A 16275-nucleotide genomic window follows, 5' to 3' on the forward strand; every position below is an offset into this window, starting at 1 on the left:
TCTGCTCCACCAGCCTGTGTTACTGCTCCTCAGGTGAATGCCAATGGAGGGATGTGGCTTTTGTGTTGAGGTGGCTGTCTGGAGGGAGATTAAACCAATCTGGGATTCAGAAACAGATATTTAGGTAGTACTCCTGAGTTGGACTCTTGTTTTGATTTCCATGTTCAGTGGGTAGCTGTAGCATAATGGATTCCTTGGGATAACCTCTGCACCACGCTTGCAGCATTAAGCTCCTCCCCCTGCCTGATGGTCTGCCCCATGTCTGCAGTCAATAACCTGGGTCTGTCCTTCCATAGCAGTACAGGCAATGGCTTCGCTTTGAAAACTGCTTTTTCTTGCAAGATGGAAATGCAGATACAGGATGGTCTGAACTGAATTAATCAATGGTCCAAAACTCACTTGAAGCAGAGCTCCCTCTCTTTCAGTTCCATGGTGCACCTTCTGTTGATGCTCTTTTGCAGGGTAGTCCTGTTGAGCTCAGTGGCATTTCTCCTCATTGATAGCACAGCCAAGACTGAGCTTCATCAGAATTGCTTCTCCTAGTCACTTGGTGGTGGTTGCCTGCTTTGGTTTTCTTTTTGTTTCATGGCTCATTTGATTTTTCTCTGCTCAGCATCACAGTATCCTGGCAGCTGAGTTTCAAGCAGATTAATTTTTATTTTTTATTTTTTTTTTAGCCTAGAGCAAGTAAATACATATGCACACTTCAGCTGTCAGCCTTCATCTGTTCAGTGATAGCAGACATGAGGCTTCTTTATGGCTTTGAGGGCTCAGCACTGAGTCTGCTGGAGGTGACCCAGTGTCATCAGCAGTCCAACCCTTCCACCTTGTTGTGTGCACTTGTGGTTTTTTTTCTGGTCTTTGGACCATGCCAGTGTTAGGACCACTGCTGGTCTGATGCTTCATCTGAAGCTACTGGCTATTCCCCCCAAATATTTCTTTTCTGTTCTTACTTGTCTATTGCTATATCCTCTTTCACTGAAATTCCTGACTCCCTTTGCTCTTCTCTCCCCTCCTCCCCTTTCAAAAGCTGCTTGTAGCTCTTGTATTCCAATGAATCCCAGTCTGATTCATAAATCTTACACATATATGCAGCATTCATGGAAGGGACCTTCCAGATCCCTCCCCAGCCTTCTTGTACCCCCCTTCAAGTACTGGAAGGTTGCTCTAAGTTCTCCCTGGAGCCTTCTCTTCTTCCAGCTGAACATCCCCAACTCTCAGCCTGTCCTCCCAGGGTGAGGTGCTGCAGCCCTCTGACCCTCTTGTTCTATAATTCTATTCTGTGAAACTTTGTGCTTTTTGTGTCCACTCAGGAAGGAAGTTCAGCAGTGTAACTCGAGTGTGACCCCATGGAAAAAGCTTGTCACTGTAATCTGGCAGAGAGTGAAACCTTGATCTCTGACACAGCAGTTCCTTGGTGTGCTAGCAGTACAAGTCATTGGGCATGCAGATGCCTTCATTTCACTCTCCTGAATTATGGATGAAAAGACGTACCTTCTAGTCATAAACCACACTGCAGACAGTTTGCCAGAGAGGCTGTATACTTGGTGAAGTTGCAGACTGACAAAGCAACTGATGGATCATACTTTATCCTAGGTAAAGGGTTACAATGAAACAAGCATTGCCCCAGGGAAATGCAGTTTTAGGGATATTAATGTGTGAAAGAGGGAAATAGGCTTTAGAAAACTCTTCTGTAGAAAATGAGCTCAGTCCAGTTCAGAATGACAGCAGGGCTCATTCTTCTTCATCTGGCATTGGGCACAACCAGTCCAGGACAGATTTAGACTGGATATTAGAAAGAAATTCTTTACAGTGGGGGTGGTGAGACACTGGAACAGGTTGCCCAGGGAAGTTGTAGATGCTCCCTCCCTGGTGTTCAAAGTCAGGTTGGATGAGGCCTTGAGCAACCTGGTCTAGTGGAAGGTGCATCCCTGTCCATGGCAGAGAGGTTGGAACTAAATGATTTTTGAGGTCCCTTCCAACCCAAACCATTCTATGAATTATGATTCTCAGTTAAGCAGAGGCAAAGCACATTAACAGCAATGAATACAGAACCAATGAAAGTGTGTGTGAGTGTTTTCTTAATTGCCTTTTTATGAAGCAAACTCTTTTTTCTGCTGGGATTTGCTGTCAGGCAGTAAGAGATAGGACATCAAAGACTGATTATATTTCAGCTTGTATGTTACCCCATTAATAAGCTAATTTTATTGTTGTCTTTTGCCTGCTAATAAACACAGCTTTTGTAAGCAAGTTAATTTCCTTGTCACTGGGATCAGTGCTGCCAGAAGTTGTGTTGTGTTTTTGTAGCATGTTGAATCCAAGAACAAGAGATCAGCAGAGCTTCTGCAGCACCCTGACAGCAGTCTCAGCAAATGGGCTGTTTGTTTCTCCAGTCTGTTTCTGGCAGTGCTGTCCTATGATAGCATAGAATGGTTTGGGTTGGAAGGGACCTTCAAAGCTATCCAGTTCCAACCCCCCTGCCATGGACAGAAACTCTTTCCACTAGATCAGGTTGCTCAAGACCTCATCCAACCTGGCCTTGAAGACCTCCAAGGAGGTGGCACCCATAACTTCCCTGGGCAACCTGTTCCAGAGTCTCCCCACCCTCACTGTAAACAATTTCTTCCTAATATCTGATCTAAATCTGCCCTCCTCAAGCTTAAAGCCATTCCCCCTTGTCCTATCACAACAAGCCCTTGTAAAATTATCAAGTGGTGGTGAATGCAAACAGCAGGTTGTCATCACAACACCATCCTTGATTCCAGGCTTCTACTCATGGGTACCTGTGTCCATCCTCACAGGCACCTAAACTAAAGCACTCCTTCGGTTTTATGGGCAAAAAGTGAAAGGATTACTGAAGTCAGATCTCAAAGGGATTTGCCTCTGAGTCATGATAATGGTTTAGCTTCACAGATCCACCCAGCAAGTGCTGTGCTTAGTTTTGGATGAGTTGTCTCAGAAAGCTTAGTGGCTATTAGAAATGGAGCTTCTCTAAACACAGCTGTAACCAGAGACTCCTCCATCCTTTGCATCATTGTTTTCAGCCATTTTAAAGTGCAGTCATCTGTGCAGGAGACAACTCCTCTTTGAAGGCCTGTTTGTTTGCCATTCAGTGGTCTCAGGAGCATCATAAACATTCAGCAGTTGAGCCTTTCTGTCTTCCAGATGGTACTTCAACCCTCTTTTAGAGGAAGAAAAGCAGAGCCACGGAGACTTTCAAAATGGGGCTGGCAATTCAGAGATTAAAAATAAAAATTAAATTCAGGTACTATGCTTTTCCTACAGATGATGGTTTAATTTGGGTGGTTTGAGCAGCTGTAGTTATCTACCTGCAAATAGCCTTTTCCCACCTCTTGTGGCTCTGGAGAAAACAGATGCAAAATAAGTGAGGCAGGGCTGGACATGGGGGCAAGGACATGCAGTTTTCTGGAGCTCTCTGTTTTAGTTCAGCTTTTAATGCAAGTTAAACTCTCGGGGCTGGATCTGGGCAATGGCTTTGGGGCCAGAGGCTGGTCGGGTGCATCTGCTTCCCATCCTGTCAGAGAGAATCAGAAGACCTTCAACACCATGATGGGGCAATGGCTTTAAGCTGGAAGAGGGGAGATTTAGACTGGATACTAGGAAGAAATTCTTTACAGTGAGGGTGGTGAGACGCTGGAACTGGTTCCCCAGGGAGGTTGTGGATGCTCCCTCTCTGGAAATGTTCAGGGCCAGGTGGGATGAGGCCTTGAGCAACCTGGGCTGGTGGAAGGTGTCCCTGCCCATGGCAGAGGTGTTGGAACTAGATGATCCAAACCATTCTATGGTCCTGCTTGTGGCCAGGTGCAGGTGTGTGGAGTCAAAGAGAAAACCCTAAAATCCTTTCTTTGTACGTCCTTAATTGCCTCAAGAAGGGTTTCTAGATTTATGGGGTTTGTTTTCTCTCTGCTCTTCTGGCCCAAGAAAGTAGCTGCTGAGCATCATCAGAAAAAGGGGCAAGTGTCTATCAACATGGACAAGGTGCTGCAACCAAAAGCATGTTGAAGAGTGGAAAGGGTACCATGACCACTGGTTTAACAGAGGGCAGTGCCTGCTACCCCATTTTGTGTGGTGCCTGATTCTGTCTGTGCACTGAACATATCTCTTGAAAACTTCTCTCAGGTTGATCCACTTGGGAAGCATGAAGGAAGGATTAATTTCTTGAGCCTGATTCAACTGAAGTTAATGCTGGCTGGCTTAACTTGTTAGGAGTTATGTGAGGTCTGACAGCTTGAGTGTGGGCAGTTGTTAGGGTCCTGCCAAGCCTTAAAGAAGCAAAGTTGGAGATGGGTTACTTTCAGGTTCAGGGTTTTGTTCTTTGGGCATGAGCAGCTTACTGTGCTGGAGTACCCAAGTATCTTAGTGGACCTTGCTTGTGCTGCTCATGTTAAATCCTCCAGCTTGCCTAAATAAATCCTGCCTGCTTGTCATCAGAAGAGTGTGTAACTGCTTCCACTTGCAAACCAACTGGATTATGAATCCTCCTCTGGCCCCAATTAGAGGCAGAAGCCAATGTGACTTGCTGTGTTTTGTGAGTGAGGCTTGTTAATGGAGCGTGTAAATGTGTAATTGTCTGTACAATTACCCAATTGAGGCTGTTTTAGCTGTGCATACAAATACAGGAGCACAGTCATGCAGCTGGGCAAGTTTTGCAGAACAAGATGATTAATTAAATAACTGCATTGAGCATACAGATGTGAACACCCATAAAAAGGTCAGCCCAGTTGTGGTACCCCTCTCTTTTCTTTCAGTATGTGCATGTGCTTGCCCAAGTGTTTGCCTAGAATTACACAGTGCACTGGGCTGGAAGGGATCCTCAAAGCTCATCCAGTCCAACCCTCCCTCAGTCAGCAGGGACATCCCCAAGTAGATCAGGTTGCTCAGAGCCCCATCAAGCCTGATCTTGAATGTCCCCAGGGATATGGCATCTGCCACCACTCTGGGCAACCTCTGCCAGAGTTCCACCACCCTCATAGTAAAGAACCTCTTCCTCATGTCCAATCTAAATCTACCCTTCTCTAGTTTAAATCAATTCCCCTCATCCTATTGCTACATGCCCTTGTAAACAGTCTCTTCCCAGGCCCCTGGAACGCTGCTCTGAGGTCTCTCTGGAGCCTTCTGTTCTCCAGACTGAACAACGCCAACTCTCTCAGCCTGTCTTCATAGGAGACATGCTTCAGCCATCTGATCTTTTTTGTGGCCCTCCTCTGGACCCACTCCATCAGGTCCATGTCCTTCTTGTGTTGAGGGCCCCATAGCTGGACACAGTTCTCCAGGTGGGGTCTCACCAGAGCAGAGTGCCAGAATCACCTCTCCTGTTCTGCTGGGCACACTGCTTTTGATGCAGTCCAGGATGTGGTTTTCATCTGAGCCTGTAACATACCATAATTTCTGTGTCACCTCTGTCCTTTTTCCTGCTGGCTGTGTTTCATGGGCATGGGAAATAGCAGTTACCATAGAAATAGTCCAGAGATGGCTGTTCTTGTATGTGCTGGCTTTTAGTGAAGCACTGCCATGTGCTTACAGTGGTTGGGGCTATCACACCTTTAAACTGCTTCTGTTCCATAGGAGATACAAATTTGAAATGTGGAGGGTTTTCTTTAGAGAAAAGCCTAATCAAATACTGGGAATTGTTGGCAGGTGCAGCCCAGTGCAACTTCTGAGAAGTAAGAAATGTCATTGGATTTGCAAATAATGCTATGTTTGAAGTTTTCTCTCCACTCTGTGGTTTCTCTGGAAGCTGCTGATGTGCCCAGAGTATGTGAAGTGGCAGTTCTGACCTTGCAATTTTTGTCTGCTGTGGTGAATACAACCCCAACTGGCTCATGTTTGAGGTCTGCAGTGTTCATAGATCCACAAAATGGTTTGGGTTGGAAAGGATCTTAAAGGTAATCTACTTCCAACCCCTCTGCCATGAACAGGGACACTTTCCACTAGATCAGCTTGCTCAAGGCCTCATCAAACCTCTTGAACACCACCATGGAAGAGAGATCCATGACCTCCCTGGGCAACCTGTTCATTTACTGTGGAACAAAACTTCTCTTTCTAATGTGTGCTTTGATATTAGAGTTAGAATAGAATCAGATAGAATCATTTTGGTTGGAAAAGACCTTTAAGCCCAACCATTCTCTAGCTCTACTAAGTCTGGTGCTAACCCATGTCCCTCAGCACCACACCTCTGCCTCTTTCAATATCTCCAGGGATGAGGTCTCAGCCATCTCCCCAGGGAGCCTGTGCCAGTTTCTGAGAACCCTTTCAGGGAGAAAATTTCTTCTAATATCCAACTTAAACCTTCCTCTGATCTTTTTTGAGGTGACTTTAAAAGAGGTGTGTAGGAAGGCAGTTTCAATAGCAGCTCTGGAACTGTGTCACAGATGCATACATGTGACCTCACAACTTTGTCCAGTCGAGGGTCCTCTGTTCTTATTCAGGGACCTACAGAATGGTTTGGGTTGGTGTGGTAGTTTTAGGCTATGCCTTTAAAATTTTTCACAGATCTTGAACAGAAAGTAGTAAAATGTAAATAAATCACTGCTGGGTGTAAAAAGGAAAATAACAGTAATTCTAAACAATCCCATTAGAGAGATATCTACCATAAGATTTGGTTCCCAAAACAATTTCTCTCTCTTTTTGCTTCCTCAGGCTGGGAGATGTTCTCTGGACAGAGTGGCTGGAGAGCAGCCAGACAGAGAGGGACCTGGGGGTGCTGGTTGATAGTAGCTGAACATGAGCCAGCAGTGTGCCCAGCTGGCCAGGAAGGCCAATGGCATCCTGGCCTGCATCAGGAATAGTGTGGCCAGCAGGACAAGGGAGGTTATTCTTGCCCTGTACTCAGCACTGGTCAGGCCACACCTTGAGCACTGTGTCCAGTTCAGGGCTCCTCAATTCCAGAGAGATGTTGAGGTACTGGAACGTGTCCAGAGGAGGGTGACGAAGCTGATGAGGGGCCTGGAACACAAACCCTACGAGGAGAGGCTGAGGGAGCTGGGGGTGTTTAGCCTGGAGAAGAGGAAGCTCAGGGGTGACCTCATTGCTCTCTACAACTACCTGAAGGGAGGTTGTAGCCAGGTGGGGGCTGGTCTCTTCTCCCAGGCAACCAGCACCAGAACAAGAGGACACAGTCTCAAGTTGTGCCAGGGGAGGTTTAGGTTGGATGTTAGGAGGAAGTTCTTCACAAAGAGAGAGATTGCCCATGGGAATGGGCTGCCCAGGGAGGTGGTGGAGTCACCATCCCTGGAGATGTTCAAGAGAAGACTGGATGAGGCACTTAGTGCCATGGTCTGGTTGATTGGACAGGGCTGGGTGATAGGTTGAACTGGATGATCTTGGAGGTCTCTTCCAACCTGGTTGATTCTATGATTCTATGTTAACTTGCTTCTGCTTGACCTTGGCTGCATTGTTTTGACTGGTATTAACTTCTCTGCCTCTGTCTCTTGTCCCTTGTGTACAGGGGGTTAGGGGAGGAGGCAGGGAAGGAACAAGCTGCTGCAGGCCCCCTGGTCTTTGGCCAGGGGAGTCCTTGTGCTGTTTATTAATTGTCAATACCTGAAAATATTGTAAATACCTGTAAATATTGCATATTTATACAACATTTGTGTAAAGTGTGTATATTCATTGCATTTCATTGTAATTTGTAGTTTTGCTTGGAAATATAGCTTTCATTTGCTTCCAGCTGAGCTGATCTGGCAAAGTTAATGTTGGGGGGGGGGGGGAATTTTCAACCCACCACAGTTGGAAAGATCTTTCAAAGATCATCTAGTCCAGCTCCCTCACTCAGGGCAGAGACCTCTCTCAGTAGTCCAGGTTGCTCAAAGCCCCATCCAGCCTGCCCTTGAAGACGTTTCCTCCCGTGTTCACAGCAGTGTGGTAAACAATGCCTCAGGCAGGGATGTGCACAGCATCAGAGCGGGGGCTGCCATTGTAACCTGAGTGACAACCTCTCCCCTGACTCCCTTTTCTCTTTGTCTCTCTGCAGATGTCGCTCCTATGAGGATTGCTGTGGCTCAAGATGCTGTGTACGAGCTCTGTCTATCCAGCGGCTATGGTATTTCTGGTAGGTCTGGGGAATTCCACCTGTCTCCTGTTCTTCTCTTGTTTGTAGGCCTTAAACCAGGGCATGGCCAGCCCTACTGTTGTAAAGTAGGTACAAGTATGCAGTAACGCAGCTGGGTACTTATAAATGCAAGGACTTCGTTGTCACAGAATCTTAGAATGGTTTGGATTGGAAGGGACCTTCAAAATCACCTAGTTCCAACCCCCACCCCCCCTGCCATGGTGTAATGGTTTAGTGAAAGGGCTAAATTCCCCCATCCCCTGCCATCTCCTCTCTCTGTACCAGGAGAAATGGAGGGGGGGAGGAAAAAAGGCAGAGGAAGGGTTTTCAGTTGATTCACACAGAATATTTTACTCCCCTGCTAGAAAGGTATCAAATTACATCAGTGTATAGAGAGAACAGAAGGAAAAGGTAAAGGAATACCTGTCTGAAACAGGCAAAAACACAGGTGCCCACTCAGGGACCAGAAAAGCCAGAGGGTGACCAGTGCCACCTGTCCAGGGCCAGAACATGGCACAGCTGTAAACACAGCAGTTGTAAATTCATGATTCTGATAGTGGGGAGCACACACACACACACACACACTCTCACATATATAGTGTGTGTGGTTCAAACCACTACACATGGGCAAGGACACTTTCCACTAGACCAGATTGCTCAAAGCCTCATCCAGCCTGGCCTTGAACACCCCCAGGGAGGGGGCATCCACTACCTCCCTGGGCAACCTCTTCCAGTGTCTCACTACCTCACTGTAAAGAATTTTTTGCTAACATCCAGTCTAAGTCTCACCACTTCAAGCTCAAAGCCATTCCTTCTTGTCCAATCCCTACAAGCCCTTGTAAAATGTTCCTCCCCAGCTTTCCTGTAGCCCCCTTCAGGTATCGGACCCATAAGGTCTCCCTGGAGCCTTATCTTCTCCAGGCTGAACAGCCCCAACTCTCACAGCCTGTCCCCATAGGGGAGGTGCTCCAGCTCTCTGATCACCTTCATTGCCTCTTCTGGACCTGCTCCAATAGTTCCCTGTCCTTCTTGTGTTGGAGGCCCCAGAACTGGACACAGTGCTCCGGGTGGGGGGTCTCAGGAGAGCAGAGAAGTGGGGGAGAATCATCTCACTAATTGCTTATAAAATTCTCCTGATGTAGTGAGAAAGCACTGCAAAATGATGACCTTTCCTACTACTTTATCCTGCTGGTCCCACTTTTATCCAAAATTGCTGAATCCCTTCTGCCTGTCCCAGCTGCTACCAAGCAGCAGCATTTGTCCAAGTTTTTGGGCCCTGGGTTTTCAGAGGATTGTCTAAGGAGGATTGTGCATTTAGGCAGGGTTTAAGATACTCTTGTCAGCTGAACTGAGGTTTCAATTTAAAAGGAAGAGAGGTACATTTATGACTATGAGGATTTCACCAGAGATGACAGCAAGGGAAAAGAAGAGAGAAAGATTTGAGCTTGTGAAACCAGCAGCTCAGTAATCTGGATAAAGCTTAAACTAATCACTGTTATATGCATAATGAAAAAATAAGGTAAATTCCTCTGGGAAAAGAATTAAAGACAGTACCTGAATAAGGCCTTCTCATGACAGTAGGGAGAAAGCAAAAGCTCTCCTAGGAAAACCTGATTTCAGGCATTTTAATGTAGAATTTGAAGACTGCTTGAAAAAAAAAATTAAAAAATAAAGCCTTCAAAATTGAAACAAACAAACAGTGAAAAACAGAAGCCTGATCTGTACTATAATACAGAGATTTCCCAAAGCTGACTGTGGGATTTCAACCTGCAATCCTTACTGATATAACTGAAGAGCTCTGCATCTCAATCCCTGGGGTGACGTCGTAAATCTCTGGTTTGCTGTTCAGAACAAATCCTTTGCAGGAACACTGCCAGAAGTAGATGTATTAATATTGGCTCAGGGACACTGGACCTCCTTCTGCTCTTGTTTCCACTCTAGAAACAAGAACAGAATTTGACCCTTTCCTTGAAACAGCTCTTGCTGCCATGCGGCACCATACTCTTCCTCTTGGGCACCTGGGGATGCTCCAAAGGAGATAAGCAGTAGCCTTGCCTCTGGCCAACTTCTGTGGCCTCTGACCAACTTCCATCCCTTCCAAAAGAGTGCAGTTGTCATTGTCTTCCAGTAGAGAGCCCTAAACTGAGGTGGCAGTTACAGGCTGGAGGACCATGTGGGTTTATGGGAGCTTATGCCAGTCACTAGCATGTCTGATAACTGGCCAAGGAAACAGTGAAAGTCACTGTCTGAAGAACAAAATCTTCTGGTGTGTGCTTGCTGCCTGTGCCTATTTCCACAGCACCAGGGCAAGGGGACATCAGTCAGGTCAGAAAAGGAGCTGAGAGGAGAAGAACCAAAGCAAAATGATGTTCTTTTACCTGAGAATGTATATCCCATCAAGCAAACATAAAGCAAACCTTGTCATCTTCAATGCTGAATGCTTCAGTCTTAGGACTGGAGCTTAAATGCCAGCTACTGTATGTCCCATGGGAGACAAAATTACTGTGTTGAATAATTTAAGAACATCTAAGAATCCTCTTTTAAGGGCAATTGCAAAATAGTATTCCTCCTTTCCCCCCACAAACCTCTTGGGTGGCTTCAGTGCTGTAAGTGTGAGGCTTGTGGCCAGAATAGGTAGTTTGAAACTGTAGTGAACTGCAATTTCAGGTCAGCATCCCTATGGCAAAGGTCAGGTATGAACTGGAACTTTCCAAACATTCAAGGGTATTTTAGTTTCAGGTTCATCTTTTACATGCCAGAAAACATGGGACAATAGTGCTGATGGCAGCAGAGCTCTGTAATGTATCCATGAGTGTCCCCTAAGCATCCCAAAGAACATAAGCCTGCTCCACCTGTTTAAGAAACCCAGACTTGTGTCTTAGGCTGATGATTGCTGGATGATGCTCTTTGTTTCTCTCAACAAAGAGCCTGGGGTTGAGAGCCACCTGAACGTGGATGGTTTTGCCTTGCCTCCTCTCTTTGCCTAGGTTCCTGCTGATGATGGGAGTTCTGTTCTGCTGCGGAGCCGGTTTCTTCATCCGAAGGCGGATGTACCCTCCCCCACTAGTAGAAGAACCTACTTTTAACGTGTCTTACACCAGACAACCAGTCAACACTGCATCAGGTCAGAGGCTGCTCTCTAAACAACTTCCACTGATGTCTCACACTTCCCAAGGCATTTGAAAAGGGTGGGCTTGGGGTTTTGTTCTGTTTGGGATTTGGGCAAGGGGTTGCTCTGCTCTAAACCAAACCATGCAGCCACCTCCTCTGATGAGTAAAGTCTTCTGCCTTTCAAATACCATAACTCAGCAAGAGTGGCTTTGAAACCCAGGATGACAGGCAGGACTTTCAATGCCCTTCTGTTGTGGTTTCCCATACCTTTACAGCTGTGTGTCCATGCACACAAGGAGGCATGCAAGTTCTCACTTTTCAAGATAGACAAACTGACAGGTATCCAAAATGGACACTGACACAAAGAAGAAGATTCAAATACAGTTGATAACATCTGGCAGAGGTGAAGGGGAGCCTTACATTTTTCTTCCATGATCTGGCTATCTTGCAAGTCATTTTTTCTTTGTCTTCCACACTCTGTGCTACAGTTTTTCTGTAGCAAAGTGGTCCTTCACCCCTTGCTAATTTGATTGCTGCATCTCTGGTCAATAATGGCTGTATGCATCAGGATGATGTACCTAGTGAAGGCTCTTCTGGCAACACTGCTTTCCAAGTTTGTTATTTCATCCCCTCTGGGGATAATCCCAACCAAGGGAATCCTGCAAAAGAAGACTCAAACAGAAGCACACAGAATTGTGGGAGTTGGAAGGGACCTCTGGGGATCATCTAGTCCAACCCCTCTGCTAATGCAGGGTCACCCACAGCAGGTTGCCCTGGAACATATCCAGGTGAGTTTTGAAAGTCTTCAGAGAAGGAGACTCCACAATCCATCTGGGCAACCTGCTCCAGGGCTCTGCCACTCTCAACAGTGACAACTCAGCTGTAAGCAGAAGGTATTTGGGCCTTACCAGAGCATTTTGAATCCAGCTGTCTCTAGTTGGAAGACCTTCCACAGTGCTGAGATTTTTTCTCAGTGAACACTCTGATGCTTGCTTTCTCTCTGCCTCAGCAAGGCCAGAGACACTTTTAACCCCTCTCCAGCTTGCATAAGGCAGTGGTAATTTGTGCCAGCAGGAGTGCACACACACTTGGAACACTGACACTGCTCCTCCTGGTCTGTACTTTGCCCAGAAAACCAAGTTTCACTTGAAGGCAAGAACCAAAATCTCTCTGCTGCCATCTTTTCAGCTTCACAACCTCAATGCTACCTCAAAAAAGTAAATCCCAGTTTGGATCATCCCTCAGAATCTGAGCAGCTCTTGTTCACCATTTCAGTGGTAAAAAGGCAAAGGCAAAACTTTACTTGTGAGGTACAGATTTGTTTGTTCACCACTCACAAAGAGGTGACCCAGAGTCTGAAGAGCTAACACCAACATCACCTACTGAAAATCTTAAGAGTGACAGACAACAGCAGGAGAGCATCAGAATATGTGCTCAGGTTTAGGATCAAATTAAAATGTTGTGTTAGAGCTGTAGCCAGGGGATCATTATCTCTTCTGACAACATTTTGGTTTGGGTTTTTTTTGGTTTGGTTTGGTTTTTCTGACTGGACAATTTGTTTTTCCTTCACTCTGGCTTGGAAGTGGAAATACAATTGAATATTTTGTAACGAGAAGGAAGAGCTCTGAAAATTTGGTGCTTCTAAACCTCTGTATCAAAAAATGTCTTCTGTGCAATACTGTGGCTGTATCAAAGCAGCCTCCTTAGAAAAGCATCCTAAGCTCCTTCTAGCTAGCTGTGACTATGAGCAGGGTGCAGAGATGTATCAGCTCAAAAATGCTGATCAACATCCAAAAGCATGAGTGTCAGAGGTCTCCAGTGACAGGACAAAGGGCAGTGGACACAAACTGGAACACGGAAGGTTCTGTGTAAACATAGGGGAAAAATTCTTCACTTTGAGCGTGACGGAGCACTGGGGTGGGCTGCCCAGAGAGGTTGTGCTCTCCTCTGGAGGTATTCCAAACCCACCTGGACATGATATACTGCAGGTGATCCTGCTCTAGCAGGGGGGTTGGACTACATGATCTCCAGAGGCACCTTCCAACCTCGACCAATCTGCCCTTCTGTGATTTGCTGGCTGTTGCACCCCTGCATGTCTTGGTGCAGACTTTGGGAATGCTATTTCTTGCACCTTTAAGCATGGTTGCATTTCCCTCCTCCCCTCTCACAGGGTAAAAAGGTGTTACAGCCACAAACAGGCACTTTACTGACCTTCTTTGTGGTTAACTCCTAAGAACTGGGGGTTTTTAGGGCTTCAGTGCTGCATCTGCTTTTCTGCTAGACTGAAGGAGCATTTCCACCGAGAGTATTTACTTTTCAACAGGGGAGGCTTGGGGGAGAGCCAGACTACCTCTACTAACATTTTTAAGCCTGAAAAATTACTTCAAGGTGATGTGAACAGGGAAGGAGTCTTTGGCAAACACCAGGTTTAATTTTAGAGCTTGGTTTTATACTTTTCATGACACTTCAAGGAGCAGAAGTTGTGGATAAATATAAAATAAGCACACACCCTCTGATGACCTGCTTATGCTGCTTGCTTCCAGACTGTTACTGCTGTTACTTTTAAAAGCTTTGGGCTCTGAACTAACCTCACCAATTGTTTTTGTTTGTTTTGTCTTCTTGCTTTGTTTTTTACTCTTTTTTTTCCCCCTGCTATTTCAGGAATATTTTATAGCAAAAGCAATGGGAATTAGTAGTCAACCAAGTTCTCACTTTCTGCTAGCTTCTCTTCCCAGATTTGGTAGCATCAGCCAGCTCACTGTGGAGGTGGAGCCTTTGAAATGTGGCTCCTTGCCCACCTTCCTCCTTCCCTGCAGAGTTGGTGACAGCATCTTCTGCCATCCCAGCAGCTGCCTGAACATGGCAATAGTTTTTCTGTAAGCCTGATGGGCAAACTGGGTTGAGCAGCTCACTTAGGAGCAGTCTGCAGACCTGGTGATACCACGGAATCACAGAAGGGTAGGGCTGGAAGGGACCTATGAAGAACAGGGGCAGAACACTGGAGCAGGCTGCCCAGAGAGGTTGTGGAGCCTTCATCTCTGGAGGCATTCCAAACCCACCTGGACATGTTCCTGTGTGACTTAGTCTAGGTGAGCCTGCTCTGGCAGGAGGGTTTGCACACCACCTTTGTCACTCCTGATGGCAGCAGCCTCTGTTGCTCCTCATCTGTCATGGCTAAGGAATTTTTCATTGGATTGTAAGTTTCCTTTCCTTGTCTCTGCAGGCTCCAAGAGAATTTCCTAAATGTCATCTGTGCAAAGTAGTCTTGTCCCATTGTGATAGCCACCCATAACCAGCTTCAGCTCAGGCTTTTTGCTTCATACATGTTTACTCTTTAGCTGCATTGTGCCTAGGAGGAAACTCTCTATTGGAGATGTGCTTAGGGTTACAGGTAGATCCAGTACACCACCATGCATGAGCTCATGAGCCCAGCAGGCAAACTGTATCCTGGGCTGCATCAAGAGGAGTGTGGCCACCAGGTCGAGAGGGGATTCTTCCCCTTTACTCTGCTCTTGTGAGACCCCACCTCAAATACTGCATCCAGGCCTGGTGTCCTGATCAAAAGGACATAGAACTGTTGGAGTGAGTCCAGAGGAGGGCCACAGGGATGACTGAAGGGCTGTAGCACCTCTGATAGGAGGATAGGCTGAGGGAGCTGGGGTTGTTCAGCCTGGAAAAGAGAAGACTCTGAGGGGTCTTCTGCCTTCCAGTACATGAAGAGATTCCACAGGAAGGCTGGAGAGGGACTTTTCATAAGGGTGTCTAGCAACAGGACTAGGGGGAATGGTTTTAAGCTGAGGGAGAATAGGTTTAGACTGGATCTTAGGAAGTTCTTCAGTATGAGGGTGGTGAGACTCTGGAACAGGTTGCCCAGAGAGGTTGTGGATGTGTTAGTCCTGGAGGTGTTCAAGGCCAGGTTGGATGAGACCTTGAGCAACCAAGTCTAGTTGAGAGGCATCCCTGCCCATGGCAAGGAGGTGGGAACAGATGAAGACTAAGGTCCCTTCCAACGTAGGCCATTCTGTGATTCTGATTGAAATAATCCCTTCACAAAACGTGACACCTGGGTCAGGGCTGCAGTGGAAATCCCTTTGCTCAGCTGAGCTCCTCCACTTCTCCTCTCTGCAGGCAGGGCAGGTTTCCTGTGCAGGGAACTGAGCAGGGATCACTGTTGTGCCTTTGAAGTGGTGGCTGCTCTGGGCAGTGGTGCCCTTTGTTTCACTGCCATTACATGGGAAACAGAAGCTTTCTGTTGAAGAAGTGAATGCAGTCCTGCAGCCTGGTTTTGCTGTGGGATGGGAGGAAGGTGCCTGCTTGTCTTTGCTTTGCTGAACACTTAGAGAAGCCTTGTCTGAGTGTGCAGAGCAGGGGCCCTGGAGGAGCACTAGCTGCCACCACTGCCCTTCTCTGATACCTTTTCTCTCCTTGTCTTTCTTTCAGGGTCACAACAGCCTGGAGTGCCGTATTACACAGATCCAGGGGGGCCTGTGATGAATCCCATGGCCATGGCTTTCCACGTCCAGCCCAACTCCCCACAAGGAAACCCTGTTTACCCACCCCCACCATCCTACTGCAACACACCACCTCCCCCCTACGAGCAGGTGGTGAAATCCTCCACGTGAGGACTCTCTGGCTCTCTGACCTGACTGTGTGAGAAGAAGGTGCCATTGCAAAATGGCCCAGATGGAGGGCACCTGCCCTTTGGAACACTTGCTAGTTCTCCAAGTCCTCTCTCCCTCCCCTCCCTGCACCTCTCCTCATTAAAGTTACTTGCAAAGGGGTAATTTTAATTTTTTTTCCTTTTTTTTTTTTTTAGTAGAAGTGATTTTTTTCCCCCTTTGTCTTCAAAATGAGAGAAGTTGTCTTTGTAATGCTTTTAATGGAAACCTGTATTTAAAACCTGGATGTCTTCCTCTTTCTTTATTGTTCATTTCAGTGATGGGTTTAATTGTGTTCATAGATTTATTGGTTTGGGCTGAAAGGGACCTTCAAGATCATCCAGTTCCAGCCCCCCCTGCCATGGCCAGGGACACCTTCCACTAGACCAGCTTGTTCAAGGCCAGGCTGGAAGAGGCCTTGAGCACCTCCAGGGA

The 16275-nt window shown here is 46.6% G+C and overlaps 1 protein-coding gene across 1 annotated transcript in view; it reads left to right on the plus strand.

Moving 5' to 3' along the window:
• The window catches only part of VOPP1 (VOPP1 WW domain binding protein), a 35833-nt gene extending 19877 nt beyond the window's left edge, over positions 1–15956 (plus strand). The window contains exons 3-5 of the mRNA XM_054385134.1: positions 7994–8071; positions 11059–11195; positions 15623–15956. Of these exons, the coding sequence (XP_054241109.1) occupies positions 7994–8071; positions 11059–11195; positions 15623–15804 (397 nt within the window). The 3' untranslated portion in view covers positions 15805–15956. The remainder of the gene's footprint in view (positions 1–7993; positions 8072–11058; positions 11196–15622) is intronic.
• Positions 15957–16275: the final 319 nt, after the last annotated feature.

This window comes from Indicator indicator, chromosome 11 (assembly GCF_027791375.1).
Source record: "Indicator indicator isolate 239-I01 chromosome 11, UM_Iind_1.1, whole genome shotgun sequence".
NCBI lineage: Eukaryota > Metazoa > Chordata > Aves > Piciformes > Indicatoridae > Indicator > Indicator indicator.